General features: G+C 38.3%; 2 protein-coding genes and 1 pseudogene across 2 annotated transcripts; all 3 read left to right on the top strand.

Moving 5' to 3' along the window:
- Positions 1–1,185: 1,185 nt before the first annotated feature.
- LOC130386478 (olfactory receptor 2AT4-like) lies at positions 1,186–2,837 on the top strand. Its single transcript, XM_056595410.1, has one exon. It carries the CDS (start codon positions 1,186–1,188, stop codon positions 2,128–2,130), a length of 945 nt encoding a protein of 314 aa, XP_056451385.1. The 3' UTR covers positions 2,131–2,837.
- A 178-nt stretch (positions 2,838–3,015) lies between these two features.
- On the top strand, positions 3,016–6,775 carry LOC130386134 (olfactory receptor 13-like; annotated as a pseudogene).
- A 2,959-nt stretch (positions 6,776–9,734) lies between these two features.
- Positions 9,735–10,685, top strand: LOC130386473 (olfactory receptor 6C4-like). Its single transcript, XM_056595409.1, has one exon. The coding sequence runs from the start codon at positions 9,737–9,739 to the stop codon at positions 10,679–10,681; it is 945 nt and encodes a 314-aa protein (XP_056451384.1). The 5' UTR covers positions 9,735–9,736; the 3' UTR covers positions 10,682–10,685.
- Positions 10,686–11,696: the final 1,011 nt, after the last annotated feature.

Here is an 11,696-nt window from a genome sequence, read left to right as displayed (position 1 = left end):
GGTTATCTAAAAGGAAATGGTTTAATTGTCATCTTATCTAACCGTACCTTCATGTGATGACTGTTTGAGCTTCAAATCACTTTATGAACTCTATCCATGTGCCACCCTTAATATTCATGCATTTGCAGTTGCCTGCTTAGATTTATCAATACATTGGCAGAGGTTTTCATTTGCTTGGCCCTGTTTTTGATAGATTTTGCGTATCCTATGTGTATTGTTTAGATTTGAAACAGGTTGATACATTATTCTGATACTTTGCAAAAACACAAATTATCGTAGTTAAGTGAAAAACAGTTGCATTGTGTTAACGTATACTATATTGGAAGTTGGTGCAGACATTATCCTTATCTTAGACACAATAGTCTTTCTTAACAGAATCAATTTAGATTATCTCCCCGGATGACGAAGGCATGACCCATCCTACTCTGCCTCTTATTGTCTTAGGTTTTGTTGAGGCTGAGGAAAAAGGTTGTTAAGGTAAAAAGTAATGGTTTCCTAAAACCTACCAAGTAGTTGTGTTGCCTAAACCATTCATCCACAACGACCTAAACCTTACCGAAGTGTTGTGTTGCTTGAACTAATTGGTCAATAAAAAAAATAAAATGCAAATATTAAGTACACTAAGTCTAGAATGAAAATGTGAAATGAAAGAGTTTTTTCCATCCAGCAGATGCATGGCTGGAACAGGGCCTTGGCTCAGACATCAGATCTCTTTAGAGTAGGATGCCCATGGGAATCTCTCCTGAGCAGGGCTGTGCACAGACATAATGGGGGGAAATACGAGGACAACAACCACCCGGTTATAAGCATGGAAGTAATATGATGATTCAGTTCAATTGGATATATCTACAATGGTACTGATATAAACAAAATGTTCGGCCGAAGTAAAAATAACAATTGAAAAACTTTTATGAAAAAGAAAAAACTGTTTTAATGGTGTTTTCCTGGGCCAGAGGAAAGCCTTAGCCAATGAGGACAAAGGGGCAGGAGCCCGGGCCCCTGAGGCCCCCCTCCTGCCTGCTACTGAGGCTGTATCTGGTGATGATGACAATGTACTGTCAGGGTGAGGCATAAAGCTGCCCCACACATCACCCTGAACAGAGGGAGAGGGAGAGACAAAGAGACATAAACACATAAAGAGAGAGGAGCTATTGTCAAGCTCTAACATCACTTGGATATCAAAAAATGGACTCTAACATGACTATTGTGAGGCCAGCATACTTCATTATCATGGGCTTTTCAGGCATCCCTCATGTTAACTACTACTATTTATTTTTACTGGTGATCTACATCATGTCAGTGGTGGAAAACGGGATAGTGATGGCCTTGATCTGCTTCGACCAGAGTCTCAAGACTCCAAAGTATATTGCTGTGTTTGACTTGGCGTTTGTAGACGTGGTCGGCAGCTCCGCACTGGTGCCCAAGGTCATTGACACGTTCTGGTTCAACAACAAGTACATCTCGTACAGCAACTGCTTAACCTATGAGTTTTTTAACTTCTTGACCCTCACCATGCAGTCTCTTAATCTGGTTGTACTCTCTTTCGACAGGTTAGTGGCAATCACATTTCCATTGCGTTATCAGATCATTGTGAGTCTGAAGAACATGTTCTCACTGGTGGCCTCTCTCTGGATTTTTGCGCTTCTTGGGAACTTGATGGCTGTAGGACTCCTAACCCGGCTGTCCTACTGTAGGTCTGTTGTTATCAACAGCCATTTCTGTGACCATGGGCTTCTTTATAAACTAGCCTGTAATGACAATCATCCTAATTTTATACTTACCAACTTGTTAATGAATGTTATTCTTTGGGTTCCATTGCTGTTTATCTTGATCACTTACATGTGCATTGGCGCAGCTTTGGCCAAAATAGCCAAAGCCAAGGATAGAATGAAGGCTTTTAAAACATGCAGTGCTCATATAATGTTGGTGGCTATTTATTACTTACCTATTTTAATCGCCTTTTCTTTTGCCGCTAAAATGCCTCGCAATACACGGATCATTAACATGTCTCTTACTGCTGTCCTACCTCCAGCTTTGAACCCACTCATTTATGTTTTACAGACTCAGGAAATCAAACTGTCCCTGAAAAAGGTTTTCAAAAGAATTTGGCAATCAAGAATTGCTGTGTAATAGAATATCAAAAGGGATATTTAAATTACGATATTGTTTTGTAGTATACATCGTTGATTTGTTAATGTTAAATGTTTTGCTTGAAGATGTAATATATATAGAAGTATGTAAATGTTATCAACTACTTCAACATGAATTTTATTACGTTTATTTTAGTTAAATTATCGCTCCTTCCTGAGGGTATTTTAATTGTTATGGAAAACATCTGTCATCGTTGTTTTTCAGTATTAAAAAACACATTTGTGATACAGATGCCTGACCCACCAGTAAGAGTCTGATGCAGCTACCAGGCGCAAACCATTATATGCCTGCCTTATCCATATGCACATTTTTAATAGACAGTAACATTGTCACATTCTAACAACATGACTGTCATATACTGTTTCAAGTTTCAAGTCAATAAAAACGTAACGATGAGCTTGTTCATCGTCTGTTAACAGTATGCAATAAGCATATAACATATATTTACTTTTGGAAGGTTCATTTCTAAATCTCTGCGGCCAATGCTTCACGGCCCGGTGGTTGAGAACCCCTGATCTGCATGACAAAACCGTTTAAATATGATCTTAAATTCAGATTCAGATTCAGCTTTATCGGCCAGTTTTGCGAACAAACAAGGAATTTGACTTCGGTCCCTTTGCTCTCTATGTACAACACTCAACATTTAACCTATTGTTAATATATTAAAAAGAAAAAAACACAGCAGAAAACAGTACAAAAAAATAAATAATAATAAATATAAATAAACTGTTATGTATACAGAATTACAATACAATAAATAATAATAATTATAATAACATAATAAAATAGAGGGTGGTGATTCAGTTCAATTGGATATATTTACAATGATACTGATATAAACAAAATGATCGGCCGTAGTAAAAATAACAATTCAAAAACTATTATGAAAAAATAAAGACTGTTTTAATTGTGTTTTCCTGGGAAAGAGGAGAGCTTTAGACAATTAGAGCATAAAGAGAGAGGAGCTGATCAAGCTCTCTAACATCATTTGGATATCACACAATGGACTCTAACATGACTATTGTGAGACCAGCATACTTCATTATCAGTGGCTTTTCAGGCATCCCTCATGTTAACTACTACTATTTATTTTTATTGATGCTCTACATCATGTCAGTGGTGGAAAACGGGGTGGTGATGGCCTTGATCTGCTTAGACCAGTCTCAAGACTCCAATGTCCAATTGCTGTGTTCAGCTTGGCGTTTGTAGACGTTGTCGGCAGCTCCGCACAGGTGCCCAAGGTTTTTGGCACGTTCAAGTTCGACCACAAGAAAAACACTGACAGCAGCTGCTTAACCTAGTTTTTTAATTTCTTGACCCTCACCATGCAGTCTCTTAATCTGGTTGTACTCTCCTTCGACAGGCTAGTGGCGATCACCTTTCCATTGCGTTATCAGATCATTGTGAGTCTGAAGACCATGTTCTCACTGATAGCTGCCTGCTGGATTATGGCCATCCTTGTCAACTTGATAGCTGTACTGGCAAGGCAAGGCAATGCAACTTTATTTATATAGCACTTTTCATACCCAAGGCAGACTCAAAGTGCTTCACATATAAACATTGCCGTACAATAAAATAAAATAATAGATAAGTAAAAGCAAACATATGCAAGAAATGAGTAAAATAGAAAAGTTTAAAAAGGCTTTTTAGTAAGTAAAATTGAAAGTGCAATGTATTTAAGATAAGATCAACAGTCTCTCTGGAACCCAAGTCGGGACTACAACCCGACCTGAAGGAACTTGGTCCTTTCTCTGGAACTCCAATCCAGATTCTAGGACTCTAACCCAGACAGAACTTGGGCACAAACTCAGGACTCTAACCCTTATACAAACAAACTCAGGACTCTAACCCTTTTACAAATACAAACTGAGGACTCTAACCCTTATACAAACTCAGGACTCTAACCCTTAACAATGTTCTAGGACTCTAACCCAGCTTCTAGGACTCTAGCCCAGACCAAAGGCCTTATTTAACTTATTCTAGGACTCTAACCCAGCTTCTAGGACTCTAGCCCAGACCAAAGGCCTTATTCAACAAATTCTAGGACTCTAACCCAGCTTCTAGGACTCAGACCAAACCAAAAGGACAAACAAACTCAGGACTCTAACCCTTATGCAACCTTTCTCTCTAGTATCAGATCATGTATTTTTCTGGTAAAAAATAGAAGATAAAGGGAAAGTTAAAAAGGCATTTTAGTAAAATAAAGGGAAAGTATTTAAGATTTAGCAGAAAGCTAAAGCAAACATAAAAGTCTTCAATCTTGTTTTAAAGGTGCTCAGAGTTGGGGCAAGTCTTAAATCCTCAGGGAGTTTATTCCAGCTATTTGTTGCATAGTAACTAAATCCTGCTTTCCCATGTTTCGTGTTTACTCTGGGGATAATTAACAGATTGGTCTCAGAAGATCTTAGTGTTCTAGAAGGCTTATGTAGTGGAAGCATATCAGTTAAATATTTTGGGCCTAAACCATGTAGGGATTTATAGGTTAGCAACATGATTTTAAAATCAATTCTCTGACCTACAGGAAGCCAATGTAACGATTTAAGAATTGGTGTAATACGTTCAAATTTTTTGGTCTTTGTTAAAACTCTAGCAGCAGCATTCTGAACAAGCTGAAGCTTCCTTAGAGTTTGTTTTGGGAGACCTGTAAGGAGACCATTGCAGTAATCAAGCTTACTAGTGATAAAGGCATGTACAAGTTTTTGTAAGTCTTCGGTGGACATGAGCCCTCTAAGACTTGCTACATTTTTAAGGTGATAATATGCAGATTTTGTAACTGATTTGATGTGACTTTCGAAATTTAAATCAGAATCCATGATAACCCCTAGATTTCTGGCTTTGATTGAGGTTTTCAGGGACAGAGAGTGAAGGTGTTGGGTTACTTTAAGCCTTTCCGTTTTAGCACCAAATACAATTATCTCTGTTTTATCCTCATTTAGCTGAAGGAAATTTCGGCACATCCACTCTTTCACTTGCTCAATGCACTGGCACAGCAGATCTATGGGCCGATAGTCATTTGGTGATAGCGATACATAGATTTGCGTGTCATCAGCATAGCAATGATGGTCAATATTGTTATTATGCATGATTTGCCCTAGTGGGAGCATGTAGATGTTGAATAAAGAGGGTCCTAAGATCGAACCTTGTGGGACTCCACACATCACGTGCTTCTAACACGACTGTTCTTCTGCAGGTCTGTTGTTATCAACAGCTTTTTCTTTGACCATGGGCCGCTCTATCGACTTGCCTGCAATGACTATCGGCCCAATGATATTATTTCCATAGTGTTACCAGTTTTTATTATTTGGGCTCCATTGCTCTTTATCTTGATATCTTACATACACTGTAAAAACGAAAACTTAAAATTGTTGGTCTCATTATGATTTCTGAGTAAAATGAATATAAAACATTAAGTATTCATGTCAACTGTGCAATGCAATTTAGTCCAACCAACGATGTTGAGTTTTGGGTCAAGAGTTGGGCTCAGTGTAGTATCTTTGTTAGCAAGACACACCGGTTTAAGTCAGACTCTGTCTGAGGCTGGGCCAACTACGGTGCACATGCGCATTTCAACTCCTACCCTTTGGGGAGTCTGGGTATGGTGCCGGTTGGGCACCATATGCCGGTTGGGAAAAAGGGGTTTATTGCCTTTTGTCAATTTGTTTCTGTTAGGTTAAGTGGGGTTAACGGGTTTGGGGTCTTTATTGTTTGTGTGTTGTTTATTGTGCGTAGTGTTGCCCCCACCGTTACCGAGACTTGCATGTCCGTTGGTTGGGTGTGCGGTGCGCTGTGTGTTGGGGGGGTGTTAAATAAAGGCAGCTTTCGGGATCTTGCGGTGTATGTGGCAGGAGAGTTGCGTCACCGTTTAACCTGGGCTCCCGTATCGTGCAGAACAAGTTTGACCATAATGTCGAACTTGTTCTGCACTTTGGTTTGCTGCATTTAGACAGCGATTCTCTGCTGCTGAACTAGCTACATGTTGCTTGTTCTATTGCTGTCTGGCATTCAGTAATGTAAAATGGAAGTTTCCAATTATTAATTTTAATAAAGCGAACTTAAAACTATTTTTGCATTCTTTGAAATGTTTTTTTTTTTTATAATAATATTAACCTTAATTTGAAATAATTAGTTAACAACCCTGACTTACTTTTTGGAGTTTTGTAAAATATAAAATCTTAGTTGGTATAACTCTAACTTTCAAGTTTGTCTAAAGAAGAAAAATGACATTTTGTTGGGCTCAAAACTCAAAAATTGATTCCATTAAGTTGCCTTGCAATTTTGACTTTTCTCAACTTTTTATTTTTTACAGTGTATGCATTGGTGCAGCTTTGGCTAAAATATCTGGAGGACAGGATAGGATGAAGGCTTTTAAAACATGCCATGCCCATATAATGTTGGTGATTATTTATGATTTGCCTATTCTAGTCACTTTTAGTGTTGCCGCTAAAATGCCTCGCAATGCAAGGATAATTTGTCTTTCAATTGCAGCAGTCATACCTCCAGCGTTGAACCCACTAATTTATGTTCTACAGACTCAGGAAATCCAACTGTCTCTGAAAGAGGTGTTCAAAAGAATGAAGCAATCAAAAAATGCATTGAAGTAGAATATCAATATGTGATATTTAATTTCATATACTGTGTTGAAGGGTACATTTTTTGTTAGGCAAAACATTTGTAATAGTCAGCACAATCTGTGGCGTTTTGGTATTAAAACCTTTTTCTTTTGTAACTGAAGAATAATAACTCTTAGCCCATTTAATTCTGATCAATTAATGCAGAGCATTTTTGTGTGATCTATGTCTATGTGCCAAAAGTTAAAATGGGGATCTTAAATGAGCTCATCATTGTTATCAGCTATTCACGTGTCTATGGGCTGCTTTGTCAAATTGCATGTAATAACATTCAGGCTGATAATACACTTGCCACCTTGTTTACAACTGTTATTCTTCGGTTTCCATTGCTGTTTATCTTGATCACTTACATGTGCATTGCCACAGCCAAAGCTGTGGCAATGATAGCCTAAACCCTGGATAGAAGATAGCCTAAACCCTGGATAGAATTAAGACTTTTCGAAACTGCAGTGCTCAAATTATGTTGGTGGCCATTTGTTACTAACCTATTCTAATCGCTTTCACATTACATGCTAAAATCCCAACAAATGTTAGCATAATTAATGTCTCTTGCTGCTGTTCTACCTACAGCGTTGTACCAACTTATTTATGTTTTCCACACTCTTTTACAGATAGGAAATTAACCAGAAATGCTCAAAGAAATGTTCACAAGAATTAAACAATCATAATCTGCCATTAAAGGAGAAAAAATATAGTGTTTTCCAACAAGTAGACATAGTATATGAGTTCCAGAACACAGGTTTTCGAAACTGTTTACTGGAAAAAGCTTTTAGGAAAAACAAATCTCGCCTACATCTAGTCCCCTCTGTTTCTGGTGTCTAGCTGTATGCAATGCCTCCCATTGCATACAAATGAACTGTCAGAGTAAACCACAGCATGGAGGAGAAGGGATTGTTGCCTTTTGCGGACTCCCGGACTTCTATATCTATATAATATGATGTTATAATAATATAATATCTAATATCTCGGCCAAAAGCTAAGTGCGCTTTGGATAGATATTATGATTCATAAAGACGTTTATGGTACTTCCACAACAAGTAAAGACTCGTATCTCTGGCATGGTTGAGAAGAACTGCTGCATCTGAAATGTGCGAACATCTCATGGATCTATACAGAAACTCTTACAGAAATGCCCAAATTATTCATTCAACATCATTACATTTTGCACATTGAATACCTCTTGTTTACATTAAATCAGGCTGGAACATGATTCTGTTTGTAAAACATTGTGTTCAAACTATTTGAAAATAACCTATTTTAAATGAAAATAGTTATGTGTTACTGTGTATAGTCTATTGTCAGAAGTTTGTACACACAATATCTATTGTCTATCCTAATCTTACGTAAGGCTTAAAGTCTTTCTGAAATGATAAATAAATCTCGAAGAATAAACGCAATGAACAACCCCAGTTAGTGAGTAACATTACAAACACACTTTTATAGGATAATCAAATATACTTTACACAATTAACTGTTATTTCTATCACAGAAAAATTGGCCTCTCCATTGAATTGAAGGTTGCCGAGCAAAGACTTTGTTTGCTTAGTCAATAGACTTCTTAAGTGATTCATTCACACATTAACTCAAATGATGACTTGCACATTTTGGTGCATTTGCTCAGTTGTAGATTGATACAGAGAAGGCTTAATTTGGACTATGAGTGTGGCTGAAAGTGGTGTCTCAACGTGCAGCAACATATTCAACCTCATGATGCACTTTGGCCTTTTTTGTTACACAACTTGTTCAGTATTGCATTCACCTGCCCATTTTGAACAATGGCACGAAGAATGTCGCTTGTGCTTATGAAATTAGTTGACAATACAAAATTGAATGATGAACACTAAATGTTCTCTAGATTACATCAGTGACCCCTTTAAATCTCAAATGTCTGGGACAAAGCTATTTGACACTAAAATGGAAGAGTAAGGTACATGGTTTTAGATGGAAAAAGTCTTCTGAAAACACAATTGCATTGAGTTCCTGGGCTGCCATGACAAAAAAAAACATTCAAAGCCATGAAACTATTTCTAGGCACAGCATATTCCGCATCAGGATTAATCAGTGAATATGAAACCAATTATACCCGAACAATCCCTTTTTCCCTTGACTAAATCTCTGAAATCGTTTAGACACTCAGGACTTATTAGACAAGTGCGTCAAAGCGCCAAGAGCCCTCCCTTCACCAGATTCCAACCAACCGGCCCCTCTCTCATTGGAGGACGTAGGGTACCAGATTAGCCGGTGCTAACTAGGAAAGGCCTGACGACATCCGCCAAAGGGTGCGGAAAACCGGCCCGTTGAAACTCTTAACCGTTCTTCACCAGCTCTTCTATGAATCCTACAAACCTACCACAACATCAACCCTCTGGAATATCGCAACATTAATTCCAGTGCCTGAAAAACCCTGACCAACAGAATTCAACCATCACCGCCCCATTGCCCCCACATCTAATGAATGCATGGATGAAATAGGGCCTTTGGAGTGGGATACCCATTCCCTCCTGAGCAGGGCCGTCACTGACATTTTGGGGGGCAGTATGAGAACAAACATCCCCCGGTTATAATGATAACCGATGAACTTCTGAGGATCGGATATATTGACAATGATATTTATAGTTGGAAAACTAAATAAGCAGTAGTAAAAAATACAACAAAATTACTATTATGGAAAAGCAAAAGCTCAAAAAAGCACAAAGGTTTTTAGGAGGTTATTTTGGACCAGAGGAGAACTTTAGCCAATGAGGGCAAAGGGGCAGGAGCCCGGGCCCCTGAGGGCCCCCTCCTCTCCGCTCCTGAGACTGTATCTGGTGATGATGACAATGTACTGTCAGGGTGAGGCATAAAGCTGCCCTACACATCACCCTGAACAGAGGGAGAAGGAGAGAAAGAGACACAGAGAGATAGAAATACATAAAGAGAGAGGAGCTATTGTCAAGCTCTCTAACATCGATCAAACCATGGACTTTAACAGGACCATTGTGAGGCCAGCATACTTCATTATCATGGGCTTTTCAGGCACCCCTTATATTAACTACTACTATTTATTTTTACTGGTGCTGTACATCATGTCAGTGGTGGAAAACGGGGTAGTGGTGGCCTTGATCTGCTTAGACCAGAGTCTCAAGACTCCAAAGTACATTGCTGTGTTTAACTTGGCGTTTGTAGACGTGCTCGGAAACTCTGCCCTGGTGCCCAAGGTTATCGACACTTTCTGGTTCAACAACAAGTACATCTCGTACAGCAACTGCTTAACCTATGAGTTTTTTAATTTCTTGACCCTCACCATGCAGTCTCTTAATCTGGTTGTACTCTCTTTCGACAGGTTAGTGGCGATCACCTTTCCATTGCGTTATCAGATCATTGTGAGTCTGAAGAACATGTTCTCACTGGTGGCCTCTCTCTGGATTTTTTCAATTCTTGGGAACCTGATGGCTGTAGGGCTCCTAACACGGCTGTCCTACTGCAGGTCTGTTGTTATCAACAGCTATTTCTGTGACCATGGGCCACTTTATAAACTAGCCTGCAATGACAATCAGCCTAATGTTATATTTGCCGGATTGTTAACAACTGTTATTCTTTGGGTTCCATTGCTGTTTATCTTGATCACTTACATGTGCATTGGCGCAGCTTTGGCCAAAATAGCCAAAGCCAAGGATAGAATGAAGGCTTTTAAAACATGCAGTGCTCATATAATGTTGGTGACTATTTATTACTTACCTTTTTTAGTCACCTTCTCTTTGGCCACTAAAATGCCTCGCAATACACGGATCATTAACATGTCTCTTGCTGCTGTCCTACCTCCAGCGTTGAACCCACTCATTTATGTTTTACAGACTCAGGAAATCAAACTGTCCCTGAAAAAGGTTTTCAAAAGAATTAGGCAATCAATAATTGCTGTGTAATAGAATATCAAAAGGGATATTTAAATTAAGATAACGTTTTGCAGGGTACGTCGTTTATTTGTTCATTGTTAAATGTTTTGCTTGAAGATGTAATATATATAGAAGTATGTAAATGTTATCAACTACTTCAACATGAATTTTATTACGTTTATTTTAGTTAAATTATCGCTCCTTCCTGAGGGTATTTAAATTGTTATGGAAAACCTCTGTCATCGTTGTTTTTCAGTATTAAAAAACACTTATTTGTGATACAGATGCCTGACCCACCAGTAAGAGTCTCTGATGCAGCTACCAGGCGCAAACCATTATATGCCTGCCTTATCCATATGCACATTTTTAATAGACAGTAACATTGTCACATTCTAACAACATGACTGTGATATACTGTGTACGTTTCAAGTCAATAAAAATGTAACGATGAGCTTGTTCATCGTCTGTTAAAAGTATGCAATAAGCATATAACATATATTTACTTTTGGAAGGTTAATTTCTAAATCTCTGGGGCCATTGCTCCACAGCCCGGTGGTTGAGAACCCCTGATCTACATGAAAAAACCGTTTAAATATGATCTTAAATGCCTATTGTTATGCTGAACATGGCGTGAGCTCATCATTAAAGTCATTCAAACTTCTTCCGCAACACCATGCTATCTGTCACTTCAGAAAAAACATTGTATCCGGGACATCTACTTCCTCATTAGTTTATTGGCGGTTGGCAAACCAACGTTAAAAGGTGCATGCTGCTAACTACTAAACATCAAATAATAAATACGATCAAGTTACACAAGATGAGTTGAGATCTCAATTATATAAGATAATAAATAAGATAATACATCATTATCGATAACATATCTTTCCCTGAAATAAATCTGTATTCTTTAGAAATACAAATATGTTAATCCTGCAAATGAACAGGTAGATGATCTAAAAGGAAATGGTTTAATTGTCATCTTATCTAACCGTACCTTCATGTGAAGACTGTTTGAGCTTCAAATCACTTTATGAACTCTATCCAC

This window comes from Gadus chalcogrammus, chromosome 7 (genome assembly GCF_026213295.1).
Source record: "Gadus chalcogrammus isolate NIFS_2021 chromosome 7, NIFS_Gcha_1.0, whole genome shotgun sequence".
NCBI lineage: Eukaryota > Metazoa > Chordata > Actinopteri > Gadiformes > Gadidae > Gadus > Gadus chalcogrammus.
Note: the sequence above shows the minus strand (reverse complement) of the source record. Positions and strands in the feature narration are given on the sequence as shown.